The sequence below is a fragment of the Ambystoma mexicanum genome, chromosome 3p (genome assembly GCF_040938575.1).
Source record: "Ambystoma mexicanum isolate Mex_15411 chromosome 3p, UKY_AmexF1_1, whole genome shotgun sequence".
NCBI classification, from domain to species: Eukaryota; Metazoa; Chordata; class Amphibia; order Caudata; family Ambystomatidae; genus Ambystoma; species Ambystoma mexicanum.
The window spans coordinates 1080235424-1080262530 of record NC_090925.1 but is presented as its reverse complement, the minus strand read 5'-3'; the positions used below and the strand labels follow the sequence as shown (position 1 = coordinate 1080262530).

Genomic DNA, 27107 nt, shown 5'->3' with positions numbered 1-27107 from the left:
GACCACACCCGGTGACGGGTGTACAATCGCACTGCACAAAGCACACAACGCAAGCGCCCTCCTCGACGACTTCGTTGAAGAAGGCGAAAGCGCCATCGGATCGATCTGATCCGAAGCCTTCCCCGCATCCGCGCATGACGACTGGGCTTAACAAACATAACAAGGGCGCTACTCCCCAAACTACACACGCCGAAGTTTCTGAACAAGAAACTTCGACAGGTTTCCAAGGCCCGTGCAGGCCCGAAAACTACGAGTAGGCCTCTACCAGAGAAGCCATCATCGGAGGCGTTGTCTCCCGAAGATTTGGTGACTATCAGTAAGAGCATCAATAGGATTACTACGGCGGTGGGCCTAGTACCGGTCCACAGTTATGGGCCAATCCGCCGAAAGGTTTTCCACAGATTTGGAAGACGACCCCGAAGACTCTTACGAAGAAAGCCAGGTACCCCTCTCAAGCACCCTGAGGAGATCCTCTCAATGCCTTATGGCGGGAGACCCGGTTCTTACTCAGCTGGGTCCATTTGGGTCATCCAAGTGGACCACGGAGCAATTCGAGGGGTGTATGGATCGGCTGGAGCAGTTTTTCAGGGCTTCTGATCAACCTCCACCAAAAAAAGCTCGGGTAGACCCTAACCCTGAAACACAAGTTGCCCAACTCCTAGATGTCCAACACTATGTGGACTATCAAGAAGATGTCCAGAAAGACACGTATAGAGACATCTATACAGAAGAAGAGGAGGCTTCTTTTCTGGACAATTATGGGGAAGATCAAGGCGCAACGGACAACTGGGAGGACACCCAGCAGGATGATCACAATTCTGATATCGTTTGCCTCGACTCTCCCGCATCCACCCTGGTTCGACAAGCTCCCCCGGTGGATGATCAAATGGCTTTCAACAACATGTTGAAAAAATCAGCGGAATTCTTTAAAATTGCCACGCTTGAAGCCTTGCCCGAACAAGATTTTGCGGAGGACATTATTGACAAGCCAGTCTATCCCTCTCTTGAGCTCTGTAAAGAGACGGTTGGCCCCTTCCTTAGTCACACCCGCTCAGACTAGAGCTGTGAACCCAAGGGTCGAAAAACTTTTCCGGCCCTCCCCCACCGACTCGCTTTATATCAAAGGGCACGCAATCCCAGACTCGCTGGTGGTGATCAACACTCGCAAGAAAGCAGCGGTTCCCCTTGCCACGGGAGAGTCACCCCCAGACAAGGAATCCAAAAGGTTGTATGCCTTAGGCAAACGGGTCACGTCGGCGGCGGCTTATACCGTCCGGATTGCCAATAACACGACATTACTGGCAAGCTATGTCGACGCCCAATTGAACCTACTCCAGGAAGGCCTTCAGGAGGTTCCGGAACCAACCAGAGCCAAGCTTCTCGTCATTGTCTCGGAGGGCAAACTTGCCAATCAGAATGTTGTAAAGAATACCATGGACTCTGCAGAGACAGCAGGCGGGTCTCTTGCACAGGGTACTCTCCTAAAGAGACACGCATGGCTGCGCACGTCGGGCTTCAGGCCTGAGACCCAGGCACCCATCATCAACAAACCCATTGAAGAGGCCAACCTCTTTGGGAAGGCGGTAGACTATGCGTTGGAGCCTTCCAAGAAGGAGCACGAGACTATTAAGTCGCTGCACCAGATTTCCCAAAATCCCTCTTCACAGAGGGGCAGTAATTCTCGGCGGTCCTTTCGAGGACAAGCCCACGCCGCTCAAAATAATTTCGGCACAGGCAACTTCAACTCAAGTCAACCTCCTGCAAGCCCCACTTACTACCCCCAGAGGGGTCAGAAGCGCGGAAAGAATAGAGGCGGATGCTCCAATTCCAGAGGAGCGTCAACTTCGGGTCAGAAATGACCAAGTTCGGGTCCCCTCCCATGTCTCCCCGGTCGGGGGGGCAATTAACATCTTTCCTCAAGGCATGGGAGGGGATAACTTCAGACCAGTGGGCCTTAAAGACGGTCGCCCACGGTTACTGCATGGAATTCGCCCGACCTCCACAGTTCAGGCCGCCGAAACATCGACGCCTTTCACCGGAACATCTGCAGATCCTGATCCAAGAGGTGGAAGCGCTGCTGGGAAAGGACACCATAGAAGCCGTCCCGATTCTTCAGGTAAACAAGGGTATCTATTCAGTGTACTTCCTTGTACCCAAAAAGGATCTCACCATGCGTCCTGTTCTAGACCTGCGCCCAGCGAACAAGTTCATAAAGCCCCAGAAGTTTCGCATGGTAACCCTGCAAGAGGTGATCCCATTGCTAAAACAGGGGGACTTCATGACATTGGATATGAAAGATGCATACTTTCATATTTCAATGCTGCCAGCGCACAGAAAATTCCTAAGGTTCGTGATTCAGGACAAACACTACCAGTTCAAAGTACTCCCCTTCGGCATAGCCTCGGCGCCAAGGGTGTTTACCAAGGTCCTGGCAGCGGCACACTTGCGCAGACTTTCAGTTCCAGTTTACCCTTACCTCGACGATTGGCTCATCACGGGGGACTCGTTCGTTTGTTTTTCGAATACCCAAAAGACAGTAGACCTACTGTTCAGCCTGGGATTTTCTATCAACGAAAAGAAATCCAGCTTAGTCCCCAGCCAAGTAAAACAGTTCCTGGGGGCTCTAATTCGTACTGAAGACGGTCTAGTCTTCCCTTCCAGCTAGAGGGTTCAGAACATGCTCTCTCAGGTTCCTCAGTATGTAGCCAGTCGAGAGGCGGTATGCAAAGCTATGCGTTTGCTAGGGATGATGGCGTTAAGCATATTCCTGGTTCCCCACGCGCGGCTGCGCATGCGTCCCATGCAAGAGTGGCTCGACAGCCAGTGGTGTCAGGCCAGCGGACAATGGGAAGATCTGTTGGTTGTCTCGCCAGCCCTCGTTCTCTCTCTGCAGTGGTGGTCGAGGGAGAACCTCTTGAAGGGGAAGACCTTCACCTTCACCACCACCACCCCTGCAGTGGAAACCACTCTCACGACAGACGCATCTCTCACAGGGTGGGGGGCTCACCTGCTTCAACAGACAGCGCACGGAGTGTGGTCCCCTCAAGTAGCGTCCAACCATATAAACCTACTGGATCTACTAGCAGTGTTCAAAGCATTGAAAGCCTTTCAGGAGCAACTGCAAGGGAAGACAGTGCTGGTCCTAACCAACAGCACAACAGCAATGTATTACCTGAACAAACAGGGGGCACTCGCTCTCCAGGGCTATCCAAGCTGTCCCAAAACATCTGGATATGGGCTCTCAAACACAAGATGTTCCTGATATCTCAACATGTTCCAGGGGAACTCGATCTTCTGGCAGACGTACTCAGCAGAGATTTTCCTCTGCCAGAAGAGTATGAATGGCGACTGCACGAAGACATTGTATCCAACGTCTTCGCAGAATGGGGGTTTCCAGAGATCGACCTGTTCGCAACTCAGGAGAACGCCCAATGCCAAGATTACGCCTCCAGGTACCCCCAGAACCGATCCAAGGGGGGATCGGTGTCTGGATAACTTGGTCGGGTAAATTTGTCTACGCTTTCCCCCCCCCAATACCGCCACTCCCCCCGCCCCCCGACTCCACTTCTGAACAAGATAGTACACAAGATGCACCAGGAACCAGTCACCATGATTCTGGTGGCTCCCATGTGGGCCCGCCAACCTTGGTTTGCGCACCTGATGGAAATGTCCCTCTCCCACCAGTCAAGCTGCCCTGCTCATACAACATGTCTCAGGACAGGGGGGAGAGACTGCACCCATGCCCACAAACTCTGAACTTAGCAGCCTGGCCCCTGAGGTCATAGAGTTTGGACATCTGCAACTCCCTCAAAGATGCATGGACATACTGAGGGAGGCAAGAAAGCCTAACACACGTTATTGCTATGCCAGCAAATGGAAAAGTTTTGTCATCTGGTGCAGTTCCAAAGGCGTCAATCCCACCGATCGCTCGCCTTCACACATTGTGTTATATCTAACCCATCTGTTGGACTCTAGGTTAGTCTTCAATTCCTCAAAGGTTCTCCTAGCGGCGTTGTCAGCCTACACCACGTGACAGCAGAAGGTGTCGTGGTGGAAAATACCTGTGATTAAAGCCTTTATGGAAGGGGTTAAAAGAATGTATCCCCCATCACTCACCCAGCCCCTGGATGGGATCTAAATGTGGTTTTAACTAGGCTCATGGGACCCCCTTTTGAGCCTATGCATAAAGCTTGTCTGAAAGACCTGACTTACAAGACATCCTTTCTAGTAGCTATCACTTCTATCAGAAGAGTTAGCAAACTACAGGCCCTCTCGGTTTTGGACCCCTTTGTTACAGTCCACAAAGATAAGGTAGTTCTGTGCACTCATCACAGATTTGCGCCGAAATGTATTTGGAAGTTCCATGTGAACCAGTCAATCGAACTACCCACGTTCTTCCAGAGACCTACTAACATGGCCGAAAGAGCAGGGCAGTCATGTTCTACATGGATAGAACTAAACCACTGAGGAAAACTAAACAATTCTTTGTTTCAGTGGCAGCTGGTACAGAAGAGGATCCTGTCTCTAAATCAGCAATATCAAGGTGGATTGTCAAATGCATCACACTATGTTACACTCTTGCAAAGAGAGAACTGCCCTTCAAGCCTAGAGCACTTTCTACTCGAGGCACTGGGGCATCCATAGCATTCATTGCAAATGTTCCCCTAGAGTCCATTTGCAAAGCGGCAACCTGGAGTTCTGTACACACCTTTACAGAACACTATTGCCTAGACACTCATTCTAGGTCTGATTCTCAGGTGGGACAAGCAGTACTAAGACATCTTTTTTCTACTGTTCCTTCTCACAACCCACCTCCAACTCCGGGTACTGCTCGCTACTCTATGCACAGCATGTGATTCTAAGCAGATTAACAAGCATCAGAAGACATGCATTACTTACCGTAAAAGCATTTCTGATGATTGTATCTGCTTAGATTCACATGCGCCCTCACTGCCTCCCCGCTCGGGGTGGAAGGAACATAGACTTCTTACTACTTTCTCTCTTCATGTACTCACTCACTATAGCCTTGCGCTCCCTCATGGCAGAAAAAATACAATCGGAGGGACCTCGGCGTGTGAGGGATTTTGGGTACTATACACGTCCGATAGGGATAGTGTTTCAGATACGCCTTTGCTGACGTCCCCTTTTGGTCTCCCGAAAGACCAGATGCAATACTCCGCGGTTACCACTGGATGTCGGACCATATGCACAGCATGTGAATCTAAGCAGATACAATCATCAGAAATGCTTTTACGGTAAGTAATGCATGTCATATTTCTATATAAACGTTTCTCCCGTGGTGGGGATAATTAATTCAGGATACTGTTGGAACTCCAGTAATTACATTTTCAAAAGAGTGGTGTATATATCCTCTATCCCAACCACATTAATCACTCGAAAGAATAGAGACCAGTGTAATAGTTTCACAAAGCCGAAGGCGTGGACTTTTGGGTTTATTTATACACGAAATAGGCTATTCAAAATTATTTTTTAGCTGAAGTGCGACTGGGAGAGAGCAAATTAAAAAATGAAAGTTTTTTTGCAGTGTCGGGAATAAGAAATTGCTGTATATTATTCTTTTACCACATTCATTCTCTGCATGATGTTTTTCAAAACCTTTCCATGAAATTCACTGGCGCTAGGCACAGGTGAGTTGCTACACAATGTCAAGCACATTCTTGGTGACAAGAGTCTGCACTCAGTTCATCTCCCTTTAACAGTCCATCCAGAGGCGTGTATAGCCTTCCTTGCTTACACTTAACCTCACAAGGGCGGTCAACACTTGCATTGAAAAGTTATTCAAGCCAGCGCCTGCAGACCCCCTATACATCAGGGGTCAGCTCAAACCTGACTCGCTTGTCGTCAACACTTCTAAGAAGATGGGCTGGCTCTCCTCTAGCATCGGCTGAAGCCCCGCGAGATACAGAAAGTAAAAAGATATATTCTTTCAGAAGAAAGGTTGCATCTTCAGCGGCCTATCAGACCAGAATTGCTAATAATACCACCATCCTAGCTAGTTACGGCTGTCATAAGTGGGACGAGTTGAAACATTGGGTTAAGCCGGTCCCAGAGCACCAAGTCTCAGCTGCTAAGCACCATCTCAGAGGGCAAGCAACCTCAACGCTGCAGATAATGCAGGTCACATCATTGCAGAGGGCACACTTATCAAACCCCATGCCTGGCTCAGACAATCTGAGTTTAAACTGGAGAGACAGGCCACCCTGCTTAACATGCCGTTGGAACCTAATGCCTTCTTTGGCAAGGCAGTCGAAGATGCCCTCAAGAGTGCAAAGGAAGAGTATGATACTCTCAAGTCCTTCGCCCAATACACCAATAAACCCTTCGTTCAACAGGGTTCCTCTCACTCCCAGAGGTTTCGGGGACAGGGCATGCAACACTCCTCTGGATTCAATCAAGGCAAACAGCCTTCGTCATGGGGCTATTCACAGGGACAGTCCTAATCCCATTTTCAAAGAGGTCATAAAAGATCCAGAGGAAGAGGCTCAGGCTCCTCGGCCAGAGGCTGCACCCCTTCCAAGCAATGACGCACCGCTCCAAGTCCCCTTCCATGCCACTCTAGTAGGAGGTCGCATTTCCCATTTCACCCACGCATGGGAGGGAATTACGTCAGACAATTGGGTACGGTTCGCTGTAGCGGGCGGGTATTGCAAAAACCACTAAACCACCCGCCAAGACACAGAAGGATGATGACAGAAGAGCGGCGCGTACTACTGGAGGAAGTAAAGGCTCCGTTGGAAAAAGGCGCCATAGAGATTGTCCCAGCAAATCAGTTAAACAAAGGTATTTATTTATTGCCAAAGAAAGACCTATCCATGCGTCCAGTGTTAGATCTGCGCCCAGTGAACACATGTCAAACCTCAAAGGTTTTTCCTGACCACACTCCAAGAGGTAATCCCTCTCTTAAAATAGGGGATTACATGGCATCATTGATATGAAAGATGCATACTTTCATATTTCGATGTTCCCAGTGCACAGAAAATATCTGCGATTCCAGATAGCGGGAGTACACTACCAGTTCAAAGTGCTCCCCTTCGGCATTGCCTCAGCCCCAAGAGTGCTCACGAAGGTGCTACCTTTAGTGGCAGCACACCTCCGCAGAGTGCCAATCCCTGTCTACCGTTATCTAGACGAGTAGCTAATAACCCAGGCGTCCCCTCAAACCTGCAGACACAACACCCAAAGAACCATCAACCTTCTTTTCCAATTGGGATTCTCCGTCAACGAGAAAACATCAAGTCTCGTTCCAAGTCAAATAAAACAATCTGGGAGCCATCCTAAAGACAAAAGAAGAGCTGGCTTTCCCATCAAATGAGAGGGTACACAACATGCTGTTGCAGGTACCTCATTACAAAGCCGGTCGCCAGATAACTGTACGAAAAACAATGCGCTTGCTCGGGTTGATGGCCAAGTGGTCAGTGGACGATCTAGTGGTTGTTTCGCTAACCCTGATACAGGCTCTTCACTGGTGGTCCAGGGACAACCTGCTAAAAAGAAAATGCTTTCGCGTTCCACCAACACAAGCATTCCTGACTACAGACGCATTACTCGTCGGATGGGGTGCTCATTTCCTCCACCACACAGCCCGCGGCCAGTGGACTAGCACTTCAGCCAAGAATCACATACATTTCCTAGAACCTCTGACAGTTCTGAAAGCTCTGTGAGCTTTTTAACAACATCTTACAGGTCAAACAGTGCACGTCCTCACAGACCGCACCACTGCCATGTTCTACCTAAAGGAGCAGGGAGGAACACTCTTCAAGTCTGTCCATGCTATCACAAAAAATATGGAAGTGGGCACAAGGGGCGAAACATGTTCCTAACCTCTCAACACATTCCAGGGGAGCTCAATCCTCTGGCAGATACTCTAAGCAGATATCCTCTACCAGAAGAGCACAGGTGGCAACTCAATCGAGACATTCTAAATGGAATATTCTCCCAATGGGGTTATCCCCGTTAGACTTGTTCGCCACAAACCTAAACACACAATGCCCAGACTTTGCATCCAGGTTTCCCCAACCAGGGTCCAAGGGGGATCTGGTCAGGGAAATTTGCCTACGCTACCCCCCCCCCCCCAAACACCACTCCTCAGCAGGGTAGTGCACAAGATGCACCAGGACCAAGCTACTCTAATCCTGGTTGCTCCTATGTGGGCGAGACAAACTTGGTTCCCACAACTGCTCAAACTGGCGATGTGCAACCCAATCAAGCTCTCTTGCCCCTGCATCATGCTATCACAACAAAGGGGACATCTCTCTATCCTCGTCCTCAATCTATGAACTTGTCAGCCTGGTCCCTGAAGTCATAGAGTTTGGTCATTTAAATCTTCCACAACGGTGTATGTATATCCTAAAGGAGGCACGGAAACCCAACACCAGACACTGATTTCAATAAGTGGAAAACGTTTGTGACATGGTGCAGATCACAATCCATAAACTCAATTGAATGTTCTTCAGCCAACATTCTGCATTACATGCTTTACCTACTAGACTCTGCCTAGGATTTAACTCCATCAAGGTACACCTGGCAGCGCTGTTCCTGTCATTAATGCCTTCATGGAAGGGGTAAAGAGGCTATCGCCTCCCATTTCTAACCCTCCACCAAGTTGAGATCTCAATGTCGTGCTTTCCAAACTCATGGGTCCCCCTTTGAACCTATGCACAAGTCCAGCCTAGCCATCACCCCGATAAAATGCGCCACTGAGCTACAGGCATTGTACAAGACCTTTTCTTCGTGATCCACAAGGAAAGTTGTCCTTAGAACACACCCTAGGTTTTCACCTAAATGCTTGTCAAAGTTCCATATTGATCAATCTATCGAACTTCCTACTTTCTTTCAAAATCCATCCAACTCAGCTGAAAATACCTTCATACACTAGACGTACAGAGGGCAGTCTTGTACTACATGAACAAAACTAAACCCCAAACGAAAACAGACCAGCTCTTTGTTTCCATAGTACCTGTTGGAGAAGGCGATCATATCTAAAAAAAAAAAAATCTCCAGATGGATTGTCAAATGCTCACAACTCTGCTATTCCCTATCCAAAAGAGCTGTTACATTTCACTCCCAGGGCTCACTCTAACAGAGGTACAGAAGCTACCTTCCCTTGCATTGCAAATGTCCCCCTAGACGCCATTTTCAAAGCCGCAACATAGAGTTCCATTCATATCTTTACACAGCATTATTGCATTGACACTCACTCTAAAGCAGATTCACAGGTGGGACAAGCGGTGCTAAAACATCTATTTGCCGCAAAACCTTCTCACTTCCCCATCACCTTCTACAGATACTGCTCACTAATCTATGCAGAGCATGTGATCTAAGCAGGTTCACAAGCCTCAGAAGGGGATACATTACTGAACATAATCATATTTCTGATGTTTATATCTGCTTAGATTTGCATGCACTCCCCTCTGGACTCGAAGGTACATAGATGTTTTCTGGTCTAGCTTTTTCTGCTTTATCATACCTTTACTCACGCTACACTTCATGCAACCTCATGTCAGAAACAATCAATCTGAGGGACCTCGACGTATGAAGGACCGTTGGTACAGTAGAAGTCACACTAGAGAGAGTATTGCTAACAGGCCCTGTCGACGTCAATTTTTGAGTTTTGAAAACCAATCTTGTAAAACTCTGCGACTATCACTAGAGGTCAGACTATGCAGAGCATGTGAATCTAAGCAGACAAGCATCAGAAATACGATTACGTTGAGGAATTTATTATATATATATATTTCTGAGGCTTGTGGAATCTGCCTAGATCACATGCTGTGCATAGGCTGACATCTAGTGGAAGCTGCAGAGTATTAGTTTTCGAAATTCGAAAAAAAGACGTCGACAGGGAGTGCCAGTAATACTATCCCTAGTGTGATGTCCACTGAACCCATGATCCTTCACACGTCGAGGTCCCTCAGATCGTTTTTTTCTGCCATCGTAGACTGACGCTATTTCGCAGAGTTCTCCTTTCGGCATACCGCCATTGATTTATCGAGAACATCCAACAGCGGTGAAGATACGACTGTCGAAGACTCCCATCGAAGGATCCGTCCGGCCTTGGAAGCCGCTTCAGCCCTCACAGTAGGGAGAGGGGGGGAAGGACGTTTCAGAATGTATTCACCCCTTTTCGTACATTATTCTCACCTAACTGCTGTGTCTTTCCATTATGGATAGAACCCCTTTCAAATTGTGCTCGAAGTGCAACAAAAAATCCCCTTGGCTCGACAAGCACCTGGTGTGCAAACTTTGTCTCCCTCGGGTTCACGTCGAAGGGACCTGTTGAGCCTGTAGGTTCTTTAAACCAAGATGTTAACGGACCATTTAACCAAGCGCTGGGCCCACCACGCCATGCAGGTCGAAGCCACCGTGGACGTGGAGGGGACTTTCAGCGTCGGTAGCAACGCTGCATTATCTGACGGCTATGGGGATAGTTCAGGTTCCCAAGCGCAGACCCCCAACCTCATCAGACAGGCCGGCGGCCTTGTTACGGGAAGGATACCCAAGACTCAACACGTTCGTCGATCAAAGGCCCGCGCATAACGTCTAGGGAGAGCTCCCGAACGTCACACGTCAGTAGAGGAGACTTCGGATCATTCCGTAACCGAAGTTCGACTTTTTTCGCCAAAAACAGTAAAAAACCCTATACAGGCAGGACTCATTTGGTTAAAAAACACGTCCCAGAAGGCCTAATGAAGAGGAGTGATTCCAAGAAGAAGTCTTCCAAGACCCCTCACAGGGAGAAATCCCATAAAGATAGGTCCCCACACAAGGACGCACAGGAACAGGATTCCTTGTCTACAGCCCTAAAGAAAAAGGGCCAGCCTTCACCACAGGTCCCAGTCACTCCTCAGGATCAGGGGTTTCCATTGGGCCGTATGTCCATTCCTAGCTCTGCGCAATGGACATGTGAGGATATCGATATGGTCATGAAAAGGATGACCTTCATGGCAAACCTTTTTGAAAAAGGCCCTAATTACTTCCAGAGTCTTCCATCCACTCCACCCACAACAGCGCCCTCTACTTCTCAGGTCCCTGTATCGGCCACTTCTTCTCAATCCCCCTCAAAGAGGTCTCGCCCGATACCCTAACTATTCCAACGCAGCAAAACTCCCGAGTCATTGACCTGTATGACCCAGACACGGACAATGAGGACCTCTATGTAACCCAAGAGGCCGCAGACCCTTACTGTGGTGGTGGTGGTGATGATGATGATAATGATGATGAGCCAGACATGTATAACATACTCTCCCGTCAACCGGGATCCTCTTGTGGCAGATTCTCCTATAGATATCCAGCCACTACTAAACGACATGCTCATCAAGGCAACTGAGCACTTCCAGATAAAAACGCTGGAAACTCAACAAGACAAAAACTTTGTTGACGACATTTTGGGGGTTAAAAAGGCTGTCACTCAGTTCATTCCCTTCCTGCAGTCTATTCAGTGAAAGATGCAACCCTAAACGCCTAACCGGATGCGGGAAGTTAATCCCTGCATCGAAGCTCTTCTGACCTGCTCCATCAGACCCTCTCTATATCAGGGGACAGCTCAAACCTTACTCTCTTCTAGTTACAACAAAAATGAAGAGAGCGGGAACACACTTAGCCTCTTCTGAAGCAGCCTCTTCTGAAGCACCTCCGGACAAGGAGGGTAAAAAGCTGTACACGATGGGGAGGAAAGTGGCCTCTTCGGCTGTCTTTTAGGTGTGGATGACCAATAACTCAGCTCTTTTGGCAGGTTATAACTGCCATAAATGGGATAAGGTTTCAGCTTTGTTGTCATCAGCATCTGTGGCGGCAGAAGGCAGGGCAGTTTCAAGCAGCATGCTAAAGAGTAATCTGGACGCCGCTGACAATACGGGATGGATTGTTGCACAGGGAACAATTATTAAACGTCACTCTTGGCTACGCCAGTCTGGCTTCAAGCAAGAGACACAAGCCACACTTCTTAATATGCCCATTTCGCCCAACTGACTCTTTGGAAAGGCCATTGAAGACGCTTTGAAAACTACTAAAGAGGAATACGATACACTAAAGTTGTTGGGCCAGCTAACCCAAAAAAACACTGGCCAGAGAGGCGGTAGTAACTTTTGTCGCTCACGTGGACAAAATTCACAGAGGGGGTCAGGCTACAATCAGAATCCGGGAACGTACCGGGGTAACAATCAAGGCCAAGCCTCACAAGGTTATCAAAGGGGGCAGCGCAGATCCCGCGGCCGGGGGAGGTCCTCCTCGTCTAGAGGTGGTACCACACCTCCAAAACAGTGACTACCCGCTTCAGGTGCCCTCCCATACCTCTCCAGTAGGGCGTATTTCAAACTTCACCCAAGCATGGGAGGGAAGCACCCCAGACAAATGGGTGCTATCCACCGTAGCGGGCGGTTATTATGTGGAACTAATCCAGCGACCCCGTAACCATCCCCCGTGCCAGAAGACTAACTTGAGGGAAGACCAACGCATCCTCCTCGAGGAAATCTCAACGCTGCTCCAAAAGGACGCCATAGAAATTGTCCCGGCCAACCAGGTAAACAAGTGTATTTATTTATTCAACCTACTTCCTTGTGCCAAAGAAAGATCTAACGTTCCGCCCAGTATTGGACATACATCCTGCGAACAAATATGTCAAGACACAAAAGTTCTGCATGACTACGCTACAAGAAGTAATCCCTCTGCTAAAGCGGGGTGATTACATGGCAACATTGGATATGAAAGATCCTAATTTTAATATTTCAATGTTCATATTGCACAGAAGATTGTTGCGGTTCAAGATGGCAAACCAGCACTACCAATTCAAAGTGCTACCCTTCGGAATAGCATCCGCACCAAGGGTATTCACAAAGGTACTGGCGGTGGTGGCAGCGCACCTGCACAGGGAGGCAATCCCAGTGTACCCTTACCTGAACGACTGGCTGATTACAGGGCAGACTCCCCAATTTTGCAGGCAAAACACTCAAAGAACTATCAACCTACTATTTCAATTGGGCTTCTCAATAAACGAGAAAGGAATCATGCCTAGTGCGGAGCACAAGCCAACAGTTCCTAGGAGCTGTAATAAACTCAGAAGAGAGGTGTCATGGTCATGAAGTCGGGGCCACAGGCATGCAGGGGTCGCATGCACAGTAGACCTGGGTGGACACTGTCCTGGCGCCTTTGGCACGAGGCTCATGAACAAAAGTAAACGAGAACATCCATTTAACGCCAAGAAGCTTTTATTATGGACATAGCACTTCAGATGCATCAACCTTGAACATTCCATCCATTAAGAAGCTCCCAGTGTATTCTTGGGTGTGGATGCTAATGGATTGCCTTTGCACGTGCTTATTCTCTAGGAGTGGCAGGTAAGCTGGCCCTAATGGGCTTGCCCAAGATCTAATCTATATAAGTTGCCCCGAACCTCAAGACAGATGCTTTGCGTTATTCTGCACCTCCATGCAGCATAACGCTCACCGTCGACCTGGGATTCAACTTACCTGAAGAGATCCTTCCATCCACAATCCTACTCACCATCCGGCGGATTCTGCTCTCTCCTGAACGCTTCCTTCTGGCACTACTGCTCACCTGCAAACATCTTGGAGCGCAGTCATCTTCCTGGCACTGCGGCTCACCTGCAAACATCTTGGAGCGCAGTCATCTTCTTCCTGGCACCGCGGCTCACCTGTAAGCATTTCAGAACGCAGACAGCATCATCTGGGCACTGCGACACAACGCGCATCATCCAAACTCTGCAACAGAAAAGGGGGAAAAGACAAGAGACATTGCAAGAAAGCAGAAAGAGGAGCTCAGTCGCAGCAGGACTGGACTAATCCTCAGGAATCATTGAAGGAACTCAATTCCATTAACAAGCGCTCCTGCCAGAAGCAGCAGGACAGAGAGCTCATCATTCACATTGACCAGGTGAGCCTTATGGGCCGGTACGTGCCCACTGAAATCGCACCTTGGGTCGAAGGGTTAGGGAGATACCATAGTCGCCTATCAGCGCACTCACATTTCCCCATATCCACACAGGGGCAGTGCCACCGATTGTCACTGCCCTCAGCTGATTCGCAAGGGACAAAACCTGAAGAGGGTGATCTAATTCCAGGGAGGGCTGCAACTGTGCCCCAACCCCTCCGCAGAGACAAGGTAAGCGTAACAAGAGGTTGGTCTTTCCATTAGAGGAAAGAGTCCAAAACATGTTAGTGCAAATTCCTCATTATTAAGCCCGCCGCCAGATAAGCGTAGTACGCAAAGCTATGCGTTTGCTAGGCATGATGGCGTCTTGCATTTACCTGGTAACACATGCGCGCCTGCGCATTCGACCCATACAGGAGTGGTTGGAGAAACAGTGGTATCAGGCAAGCGGTCAGTAGGACAATCTAGTGGTCGTTTCGCCAACACTAGTACAAAACCTTCGCTGGTGGACAAGAGAAAATCTGTTGAAGGGAAAACCCTTCCACGATCCGGAAGTGCAAGCGATTGTCAAAACAGACCCCTCACTCGCTGGGTGGGGGGGCTCATTACCTTCATCACACAGCTCAAGGTCTGTGGACTCATGCTACGGCGCAGAACCACATCAATCTGCTGGAACTACTGGCGGTGTTCAAAGCCCTTCAGGCGTTCGAGGTACTCCAAGTGAACCAGTCAGTGCAAGTCCTCACCGACAGCACTACGGCAATGTTTTACATCAACAAACAGGGGGCCACACATTCTCTAAATCTGTCCAAGCTAGCACAACAAATTTGGAAATGGGCACTCAGACGGAAAATATTCCTATCATCACAGCATGTTCCAGGGGAACTCAACTCTCTGGCAGACTCACTGAGCAGAGATCCCCTACCAGAAGAACACGAATGGCAACTAGACACAAGGGTCGTAGAGCAACTCTTCTCTCAATGGGGTTTCCCCACAAAAGACTTGTTTGCTACAATCAAAAACAGTCAATGCCCTGACTTCGGGTCCAGGTTTCCCCCAGCCAGGCTCCAAGGGGAACGCCCTATAGATGAACTGGTCAGGGAAATTTGCTTACGCTTTTCCCCCCCCTGACTCTCTCTTGAACAAGGTGGTGAACAAGATCCACAAAGAACAAGTGACGCTCATCCTAGTTGCTCCTATGTGGGCAAGACAACCTTGGTATCCACATCTGTGCAAACTGGAAATGTGCGATCCCATCAAGCTCCAGTGCCTGACCAATCTACTCACTCAGCATGGGGGATTAACAGTGCACATTCAACCACACTCGGTGAACTAGGCAGCATGGCTCCTGAAGTCATAGAGTTGGACACCTTAACCTACCGCAGAGGTGTATGGATATCCTGAAGGAAGCACAAAAGCCTAACATTAGACACTGTCATTTCGACAAGTGGAGGACATTTGTAATTTGGTGCCAGTCTAAACAAATTAACACCAAGTACCCCATCCCACAATCTAATTTACATGCTCCACTTACTAGATTAGGGGTTAGTATTCAACTCTTTAAAGGTCAGCTTGGCGGCCTTTTCAGCCTACATCACTGCCCACAATAAAGTATCATGGTGGAAGGTGCCAGTCATCAAGGCATTCATGGAGGGGGTAAAGAGACTTCACCCTCCGGTTTCAAACCCGCCGCCAGGATGGCATCTCAATGTAGTACTCACCAAGCTCATGGCACGCCCTTTCAAGCTGATGGAGAAGTCAAGTCTTAAACACCTGACTTACAAGACTGCCTTCTTAGTGGCTATTACTTCCATAAGAAAAGTTTATGAATTACAAGCATTGGCGGTTCAAGATCCTTTCTTTGTCATACACAAGATGCTTCTACGTACACATCCTAGGTTCTCTCCTAATTTCATCTCTAAATTTCATGTGAACAAGTCCATTGAGCTTCCGGCTTTCTTTCAGAACCCAAAAAGCTCAGCTGAGGTAAAACTCCATACACTAGATCTAAGGAGAGTGGTCCTATGTAAACAAGACCGGACCGCTTAGAAAAACAGACCAGCTGTTTGTCTCTGTAGCCCAAGGCAGAGGCGGGGATTGCATTTCCAAGAATGCCATCTCCAGATGGATAATCGGGTGTATACAACTGTGCTGTTCCCTGTCAGGCAAGACACTGCCTTTCATGCCTAGAGCTCACTCCACAAGGAGCACAAAAGCTGCTCTGGCATTTATTGCAAATGTCCCCCTAGGCAGCATTTGCAAAGCAGCTACATGTAGCTCAGAACACACTTCACTCTGCACTACTACATTGACACATATTCCAAGACAGATATAGAAGTGGGACAAGCGGTCCTAAGACATCTGTTCGCCCATGAACCTTCTCACAACCCACCACCTTCTCCTAACATTGCTCGCTAATCCATGCACAGCATGTGATCTAAGCAGATTCCACAAGCCTCAGAAGGGGATACATTACTCACGGTAATCGTATTTCTGATGCTTGCATCTGCTTAGATTCACATGCGCCCACCCTTCCTCCACTTGGAGAGAAGGCACATTGATGCTTATGAGCTTGTCTGATACATATCTGCTTGGATACATCTGTATTCACGCTACACTTCATGCTACCTCATGTCAGAAACAAAACAATCTGAGGGACCTCAACGCATGAAGGACCATGGGTACAGTGGACGTCACACTAGGGATAGTATTACTGGCACGCCCTGTCGACGCCCCTTTTTCAAATTTTAAAAAGAAGTACAACGACCAATGTCACGTCCGAGTCCATGTCATTGTTTCGAGTACCTGACCCTGGAATGAGCAATCTGCAGGAGAAGAATCCATAGAAAGAACATTACGGTAAGTCATTTCTCCTTTTTCAGAAAAGAAAGATTTTGCATGTGCAGCAATAGCAAGAGTCTCAACCCAGCCACACGCCTCCCACAAGATATGCTTTCGTATTTTCCCCTGAAGTCATTCGATTTACTACATTCCTACGTAATAGTTCATTTTGCTGCTATATCTTGTTACAAGAAAAAGCTTCAGCAAAATGCACTGTTTTCAAATACATAAAAAAAGGACTTTCTAATGGCCTTGCTAGATATTTCCTACCAGTCAAGCCTGGTTCTTCACTCTCATTTTGATCCCATGAATTCCTTAGGCTTAAAGTTTTCATAACTTGGAAAAAAGCTTTTCTGGACACCATAAAAATCAGCGTGCAGGGTAAACGAAATTCAAGGGTTTTCTACAGCGGGGCGTATCCGAAGTTGCAGATGGGTAAAGGAACTTTAGAACCCATCTGCGGTTCCTGCTTAAGGTAGTATCAGACTATCGGTTGAACTTGTTTTTTTCTTCTTCCAAGCAACCTATATTAGTGGCAGTACATGCACTGGATGTTTAACAGTGTGTCAGTTATTACATTGACAGGGCGAAAGATTTCAAAAAGACATTCCCACTGTTAACGACTTACGGATCAGCTACTGAGGGTTAAGCTGTCCTTTGCCCATCACAAAATGGATGATTGACTGTATAAAGTACTCTTGCACGCTTACAAAGCAGCAGTTGCTTGGCAGAGTGACTGGACGTTCGTTGAGAGAAGTCTGCAAGGCAGTGAGCTAGAAGTTGATGAGGGTGTTTCTGTAAATAGGAAAAAGAGGTGCCGTCTGGCAGTGGTGCGCCAAGCTGTACTGAAGAATCAATTGGATGTATTCTAGAAATGATCTGCTGGAGAAATCAGTTACTGGACTATAGAAATAGATCTCCAGCATGGATGTCATGTGATGCACATGGCCTCCCCTGAAGATAGGGTATCACTTTACTTCGCCAAAAATACATACCTTTTCTACATTTACTTCATGAGACATTTACTACTTGATGCATTTACTACTTCTTACCTTTTACTTCATCTCCATTTTCACATTATGGTGGCAATCGATATGGTAAGGTTAGCTATACGTTTAGTATTGGGATAAAGGGGGGGAAACGTGTTAAAAAGGAAGGGGACTGCAGGGGGATATCCCCTGTAAAGAAGAAGTGAAAGTATGGCGAAGTGAATACTTAAGAAGTAACGAAAAACAAGAGAATATAGGCTTTACCATTAATCTTGCATGCTTCTAAATTGTGGTGAATGGTGATGGGGGAGCAACTAAATATTGACTGAGCTGATGGCATTTGGGTTAATACGAGCCCCTGTGGCCTTGATGCAAGTTCCCTAATGCTGTGAACATATGTTGCTGTGGAAAATATTTACTTGAAGGGGTTCCCGCTTTGTCAGGATATATTCGGTAAGCATACGAATTTGTAAACGATTGCAAAGCATTTGGGGATAACTAAGGGTAACAAGTTTGATTTACACAACATAGTGTATCTTGAAATCCTATTCGGTCCCCCAAACCCCTTCCTACATCGCCTTAATAAGACCTTGCAAGTGATAAGTTAAGGTAAGTTAAATGTGGAGTAGAGGGACTGGCAGGATGAGTCTTAGAGGAAGGAGCCTGGTAAGAGGGTTGGCGTGCATGCACCCTGGAGTTTTTTTCTTAAAGAAAGACAAAGGAGTGGCTTGGTCTTGTCGCTGGCCGATGTCTCATGGTGTTAAGCATTCCAATCGGGCGTCACACTCCGGACCTTAGAATGCTTACTCTTTATTTTCTACTAATTCAACTTGAGATGGCACACAACCTGTCTCACACCCATTTTACAAATACCCTGGTCACAATGGACCATGAACCAGGCTGGTTGGTGGGAATGCAATATTTATTTATTTTAAAACTCAAAGAAATCACACATTTTAATATTGGCCAGCAACCACCAATGGGGTGGTAATTACAATGAAAACCACTTGGTTAACCTTCGACAAGAACATATCCAAAGCACAAATGAATAGGAGCACTTTTTCACCCACAATTAATCGAATTCTGAATCAAAATCCGAGCTTCCCTCACAAAATAGCCAAAAACCCTTTGCAATGGCCTAAAATGACACTCGGAAGTTGACAAATAATTAATGTGCGGTTAAATCTGAGGCAAATAGGATTTCTCACAATAGCAGTAATGTATAAACCCTAGCAATCACAAGGCAAGATATCAACAAAGGCATACAGTTCAAAAGCATGTTGAAAGTAAGAACACGATGCATTCAAAATCACACGTGGAAAAGTTGCATTTACACTTTTTTTGTTTTAAATGTCAAAACCTTTTTTTTTTTTTTTCAACGATTGAAATATCCAAATCGGAATGGGATTTTTTGGCAGTTTGATAGATGCACATTACAGGGACAATATCTATGTGAAAGAGTGACTATAGGTGAAGACCTGGATGAGATTTTCAAGGTGAAAGGAGGTTCAGTTTTGGTAAAATGAAGCAATCAAGAGCAAATCGGTTTGGAAAGAGAAGAAAAGTTTAACTTAAACTAGATTATTAAGACTAGATTGTTAAAGAAAGACACGGTGCGATTCCAGGTTAATTTGCAACTTAACCCTTTCACCCAGCATTCAGATCTGTGGGAATTTTAAATTATTCCAAATATTGCTAAGGCGTTACAAGATGAGGTGAATGAAAGAATTGCGCTAACACTAGAAAAACAAGGACAGGGTGCACAGAGAATTATAACAGTTTTGGACAAGTTACCAGGGTATGGATAGGATTACTTCGAGTAGAACAAAGACAAAGTATCAAGATGGGGTAGGCTGTGGATTGCTATGGGAGGGGAAATAGACACAATCCGTTCTTGGATTTGGGATTAGGAACTGCCAACCGGGTTCTAGACTCCAAGGCTTGGGTCACCAGATGGCAGGCTCTCCTGGCAAGATAGCTGGGCAAAGATCTGGTCACAGCACAGCGACGCCTCAGCGGGATGGAGTGGGTAAGCAGGCGGCACTGGAGAATCCCACAGCGGGCTCAGCCACCTTTCCCCTTTCTCCCTGAAGTTAATGGGATTTTGTTATGGGGTTTTTGGTGGGATTTCTGGATCAAGGCCTTGCTGGGATAGGATCAGCAACGCTTTGGCCTTGCAGTAGAGTCCAGAATCTTGCAAAGGTGGATCTGGAATGTCCGGATACGCAGGCGCTGGAAATTCAGGAGAGCGTCTCTAGAGTTCTGTCAGCTACCCTTATTTGTAAGGCATGGTGACATCATCAAATTATATAGTGGGGCCAGTTTAGGCCGGCCATGCCTCTAACCAATGGATTGGCCAGGGATGATTGTTACTGCCTTGCTGTCAGCTGTTTGGACTTTTAGAGACATTACATCAGCTTTATGATGTGGCTTTACAATGCCTAGGATCATCCCAAAGTTACTTTAGCTAAAATCCAGTTTTGACATAAATGGCACATTTTTACAGTTAGGGCATCTTAACAAATTACATAGGCAGATTACATATTTTATGCAGAGCGTGGCAGTCCCACCCTCATGTCTGTAGGACTTTGTTTTGCTAGTCTAATAGTTTTTTGCGATTTTCAGTGATCAATATTCAACCTAAAATTCTATAACTTTATACATGGGTATAGATTATCATAAGGCATGTAAGTATTGAATTTCACAGTGGCATCATGTGCACTTTCTTCAAACTGTCCAATTCTCTGCCATTTCTCAATTTTCTTCTTGGTTCATGTAAGAAACACACTGACAGGCTTTCTCAGTGTGCCTCCTTTTTCCATCCTGCCCAATAGGTGCTTGGCAAGATGGTGCAGCCAATATTTTGTAGCTGTAAAATGCAGTTTTGATGTGTGGCAATGGTGCTCCAAGGAGCCAGCGCAGCCATTTTGCTGGTTCTGCTGAAGTGCAGCTTGATGATGTGACCACCTTTATCTTTCTCCGTGCTCAAGCTATCAAAGAAAATGTCTTGGTTGCAAATTAGCATGCTGTTTCGGGCAGATCTTGTGGCTCCATAAACCCAGTTTATGTAAGGGCAGTCCAGGGAGACTTTCGCACTCTGTGTGGAATGCAAACCTCAATACAGTTAGCTTGTGGTCTCCATAGCTCTTTATAGCTTTGTTTAAGTGAGTTTTGGAGGACCATCCTCTCGGTTGGTGTGGCAGCTCCTTCCCAGTCCCAAACCTATACGCCGCGATCGCAGCAGAGTCTGTGAGTTTTCTTGTTCTCTATTCTGAGACCTGATCATCCATGCTGGATAATGATCTTTTCCTTGCTCTTGCTGATGTACATGAAGTGAAGGCTATTGCACGCAATACATTTGAGGTATTCATGTCTCAATCGTGTGCAGCTGATCTACACAGTATGAGCCAATCCACAAAAGACTGATATGCACTTGCTAAGATTGTCTGTCTGGTTTTGTTTTGCAGTGTTTTCTTTGCATGTTGTCCATTCTACTTTTCTTAAGCCAAAAGATGGTATGACCTACGAATGGTAATAGTAAAAATGTGTGATCAAAGTGGCCCTCTTTTCTTGCTTTGCTTCATAAATTTGTGACCATTTTTTTAAAGTGCGCTTTTTTTTCTCTCCCACCTAGAAAAGACAACGAGAGTTTGAGGAATATATACGAGACAAGTACATCACTGCAAAGGCTGATTTTAGGACACTTTTGAAGGAGACCAAATTCATAACTTACCGGTATGTACATGTTCTTTCATTTAGTTAAGGTTTTATAAATCTGTGGCATTGCTGTTTTTTGGGATGGTGCTGAATCTGTGCTATATTGTATAAATCACTTTTGCATGAGTATGTAGCAACCTCAGGCAGTATCTGGATTGGAGGAAGAGGCTGCCCTGCTTGACTCCTTTCATGAACTCCGTGCAAATCCCCCTGAAAATGGTGACCAGGACATAGAAGTCCACTGAGACTTCGGAATGAGGCTGTGAAGCATTGAAACAAGGGTGTCCATGGCAAGTAATGGCCTTCCCCAGACTCCATGTTGGGAGCTGAAAGTAGTGATGTCCACATCTCTGGCCTGTTTAGTGAACGGGGGTGTGTCTAAGATTTTGCTGCTGTTTTTTTGCCTGGGGTGGATTGAGTTTGTCCTTCCCGTATTACATGACTGTTAAATGTTTGAATGGTGCAGTTACCTGATTGGAAGATTGATGTGCATCCAGTGCCCAAGTGCGCTACAAAGCTAGGGGCTTCTGCGAATTAACTTTGTCAATTGCTGGGACGGGTGTCAAAGAAGCTTAAGCATGCCACTCAAACCTGCAACTGATGGGGAAGTAATGCTGTACTCTGACTTCGTAACAAGACCATAGAGTACAACATCAGGCTCCCTTCCCTTGAACCTGTGGACACAGTGTGGTCACTTGCCTCCAGGACACCTGAGTCCCTGGAATAGCACTTGTTCGACCCTGTATATTTCACCTTTGCTTTAGATTGGGAGGATAACCTGGGGCAACACACTCACCCTAGGAACTGGTTAATGCCTTGCAGCATGGGTGTGCTGCCCGGTCCAGCGCTTAGAGACTGGTCATGCCTGGTTTGAAGCGCTACAAAAATCACCAGGAATAGAACCCTGAACTCCTGCACAGGACTGGTAGTAGGAAGGATCTGCCTATTTAACTGCCCAAGACCGGAACTTACATTCTTTGAACTGCTGCTGTTGGCTACTGAAACTGCAATCCTTGTTACCAAAGTAGCTGCACTGTACCAGAATGTCTGGTCCACTGCTCTGCACACCAGCGACATCGTCCAGTGTCCTTTTTCCTCCTCATCTGAGGATCCCTCTTTGCATAACTTGAAACTTGAGGAGAACCATCTACGGTTCCGGAAGCACCTCAAGACCTTCCTCTTTGCTTCTGCCTTCTCTCCTCCTCTGCCCTGTTAATCGGTTCTGTTTAGGCATTGTGCACCTGGTTAGCCTCTGATTTTGGGTCCAGGTACTTGCTACCCTGCCACGCACCCGCACTGCCTCCTGGCAACCCTTGGATTTAGGGTCTGTATCTGTTACCCTACAGCGCCCCCCCCCTCCATTTTCCTGCACTTATCAGACAACCCTGGTCTGTGGCTTAACCCTAGCACTTGCCACTTGCTGGCTACACTACCATTTGTTTTTGTTTTTTTCCTCATTCCTATGCACAGCACTTTCCATTTACACCGCCCCACCCCCCTAAACCCCTGCTCCCTCCGCACTTCCTCTCTCCTTCTCCCCTGCACTTGCACGTTCACAATATCACTGGGCCTAGTAAGATAATCATTGTTGTTGTTCTCCCTTGTTTCCCTCCCTTGCCTAGTCGCGCTCTGAAACACTTGAATGAGCGCGATACAAATAACATATCAATATCAATATTGCGCAACCTACTTGCAGTAACTTTGAACTACAATGCTTTCCACTTTTCTTTGTTTTCAATAGCATTGGTCCATAAAAAATCATTGGTTGCTGTAGGGATATGTACCATTTTTATGCTTCATCCCCTCTCCTAGTAGTGAGGCTCCTGTAACTTTATGCTGGACTTCTGAACATTTTTCTTTATATCCTGAATGAGTGTAGCCTTTTTTCACTCATTCATTCTTATGGGCGCTACCTTTTGTAACTCTGTTCTCTGCGTTTAACTTTTTCTGTGGAGTCTACTTTCCTCAATATTACTCTTGCGTCCCATCCCCTTTCCTCCATACTGCATGGGTCGTCCCTTCCTAGGGACGGGAGACTGAACTGTTTTTACGAGAAAAAACTTCTTTCCCTTGAAGTTTAGAGGCGCACAGTGGTGCGGCCCTGGGAGCATGCGCTACCCTGACTCCGCCCACCAGCGCCACATCCAAGTCCCCTTTTTTGCATAGATGGGAACAAGCCGATTTCACCAGCACTCCTGGGTTTAGCTCTGCCATGTAATACAACGCTCTGTTCCCTGTATTCTTCTATCTTTTTGTCTTTTCTTTGTCATTCAGGTACTCGGTCCTCTGGTGTCACACTCTGCCCCGGCACATGTCGACTTCAGCGGGCTTATGCAGGTGTCCAGCCTGCAAGGGGCTCTTCCGTACATCCGACCCCCACGCTCTTTGCCTCCACTGCCTTGGCCTCGACCACGGCTGGGAAGGTTGTACCGTGTGCGACGCACTGACTCCATACGCACTAGAGAACAGACTAGCTAGTTGGAGGGAGCTCTTCGAAAGGTCGCCTCCAGAGGACTTGAAGAACTTTGAAAGAAATCGATGCCCAATGGAGGCACAAGTGAGGGCTGCTATTTTCCATCGCACCCCGTAAGGGAGACTCCTTTCTGAGGAAACACCCGTGCGGGAGGAACTTCTCTGGTTCTGGTACCAGCACACACCGAGGCTAGTCGAGCTACCGGCCGAGGGGTCGTCTGATCCTTCTGGAACCAGTGCTCACAGTCTGCAAGGTTCTTTTACCGGGTGTATACCCGAGGGGCTACTCCCTAGTACCGGCTCAATGTCCAAGGGGGGCATGCAGCAGTACCAGCGACACCGCCAAGGGCAATACACCTTACAGGCGTAAACCTGAGGTGCAGGGTAGGTCTCTTACTCCACCACCAAGAATCTTGGAGGAGGCTTGGCCCAGGGAGCCATGCACCACGACTTTGGCACGCAGCTCGACAAAATGGCTGCCAAGCCAGACAATATGTCCGCTCGTCCGATGCCACTCCTAGGAACAGAGCAGGTGGGTGAACGAGTTTCAAGGTGGGACTGGTGTCAACCAGTACGTGGCCTACAGTTTATCCATCAGCGGCGCAGGGCTGGTTCCCCCTGCTACCCAAGCAGAGGGTGCTCCGCCCCAATACCCCCCAGCCACTCCATTAATATCGCCTGCCACCTCTTCAGCCTCCGAAGCAGGTTCTTCGAAAGGTTCTTGGCGCTGATGCGAACCCCGCAGATGGGGGTCATCCTCCGTTCACCCCACCGGCACCCATAGCCATTCCTTCCATGGCTCTGGCGTCACAGACCCCAGCGAAGTCCCTGCTGCTCCTTTGATTCCAGCTCCCCTGCCTCCTACAGTTCTGGAGGCCCCAAAGCAGCCTCCTGCTCCGGTCCCCACACCAGCCCATGGCACCCAGCACTCCTCCACCCGCTCTAGACCAGCCGGACGCTCGGTTGATCAGATGTGGAGGAGGACCCTGACACGTCGTCGTCAGCGAAGGCCTTCCACAACGGGCTTGCAGGGTTGGCAGAATATTTGGGCCTTCCTCAACTCAAGGTAGAGCAGCCAGAGGAGGGGGTCTGAGCAGAAATCCTCACCCTACGGCCCTATGCCAAAATGGGTATCTGGATGCAGAAGGATGTCGTGGCCTTGGCCAAAAAGGGGTGGCTCAAGCCACACTCGGCCCAACCTGTCAATAAGCGCCTCAATGCCAAATATAGACAGACGGAGGGGGATCCACTCTTGCTGTCGGCACACCCTCAACTACATTCTTCAGTGATTGCTGCGGCGTCACTCTACTCTAAGCCTCATTCGTCCTCGGCCACCTCGTCCTTGACGCTGCTAGGCAAGGAGGAGAAGATCTTGGAGGCGTACGGGAAGAAACTGTACTGAACGCCTCCTTGCACCTGCATCAATCCAACGTGGGTGCCATGCTGGCGGCCGCTAACTAGAGGTTCTGGCGGGAACTTCCAGTTCAGAGCCAGGCACGCTTCAAGGTGGGCCTAGGAGAAGCCAAGCTGGTAGTGCAGGACATCATGGAGTCCACAGTGGTCCACATCGATACCTCTGGCTGGGCCATCTGCATCGCCACGGACATGAGAAGGACAACCTGGCTTCGGGCTACTAAATTTAACCCTGATGTCCAGGAACGCTTATTGGACCTTCCGTTAGAGATAAGCGACCTCTTCCACTCTACCACAGACGAGGAATTGGATAAAAAGAAAAATAGCTCGCAAACTGTGAAGCCTTTATTCTAACAAAGGCCACGCCCAAAGGGCACACCCAGTCCCATCAACGCTCTGACAGGGGGCGATCGTTCAGCGGGTTCCAGGGCTTCCAGGAACGGTGGTCGGGACAACCTGACTGCTTGCCCAGTCAGCACCAGCGCAAACAACAAAAAGTGGGTGGGGGAGCAAGGGCTTCTGCCAGTCCCCCTCCTCAGCAGCAGCTTCAGAAGGAAAGAAAGCATGACGCATCCCATCGGGTACACATGTCTCCAGTGGGGGGCAGGCTTGCCTTTCACATGCAATATTGGCGCAAGAACTTCACGGATCCCTGGATCCTCTCTGTAGTATCCTTGGGTACCGCCAACTGGTACCTTCTCCTCCTCTTCTTTCCTCCCCCTCCACTCCCACAGATTGGGACAGCATCACTGTTGGTGGAGATCCGGTCGTTCGTCCAGAGCCAGGCAGTGGAAGAAGTCCTAGCCTCCCAGAGAGGATTGGGCTTTTATTCCAGTATTTTTGCCATTCAAAAAAAGAACCAGGCTGGCCTGAGAGTTGTGTTGGGCCTATCCACCCTCAACCTCTCCATCTTCAGAAATTCAAGATGGTAACGCCAGTACTCATTGCGGAGACACTAGACGGGGGAGACTGGATGTGCTCCCTGATTCTGAAAGACGCCTATCTACATGTCCCGATTTGGCAGCCACATCGCTCCTTCCTGCGCTTCAGGATAATGGGCTGCCATTTCCAGTACAAGGTGCTACCCTTTGGCCTCAACACAGCCCACAGGGTGTTCAACAGTCTCATGAATGCAGTGGCAGCCCTACTCGGGGCCCAGGGACACCATGTCTACTTGTACCTGGATGACTGGCTCATCAGGGCGACATCTCAGAAGTGGGTTACCCACACTTCCTCTGCACTTATGAGCACTCTCCACGACCTGAAGTTTACTATCAACCTCAAGAACTCACAGCTGCAGCCCACCCAGAGCCTCACCTTCCTGGGCCTCATCTGGGATACAAGCTCCGAGAGGGTCGTTCCCTCGGAGGACAAGATTGCGGCTATCAAGAGAGCAACTACGCACTTCCTTACCAGAGCAGTGACCTCGGCATGGTGGTACCAACACTTACTGGGTGTCGGGGCAGCGGCCTCCTGGCCGTGCCACACACACAAGACTCGGGATGAGGAGATTACAGCTCCACTTCGCAGCCTCATGGAATCGGGACAGGGGTTCCCAAGCGGAGCTCATCAGCATACCTCCTCTCCACCCATACCACTCATGGTCGTCCAGGGACTGCAACCTGTGTGCGGGCAGACCCTTCAGGCAGCCGCCCCCCTGGATCACTATCACTACAAACTCCTCCCTGGAAGGGATGGGTGCGAGCCTGGACAGCCACACCGTCCACGGAGTGTGGACCTGACAGGAGCGGCAATCGCAGATCAACTGGC

At 48.2% G+C, this 27107-nt stretch overlaps 1 protein-coding gene across 2 annotated transcripts in view; it reads left to right on the top strand.

Annotated features, from left to right (window-relative positions):
- The window catches only part of TCERG1 (transcription elongation regulator 1), a 1289229-nt gene that overhangs the window by 1229480 nt on the left and 32642 nt on the right, over positions 1-27107 (top strand). For both annotated transcript variants that reach the window (XM_069652440.1, XM_069652439.1), the window contains one exon: positions 21370-21470. In XM_069652440.1, the coding sequence (XP_069508541.1) occupies positions 21370-21470 (101 nt within the window). The remainder of the gene's footprint in view (positions 1-21369; positions 21471-27107) is intronic.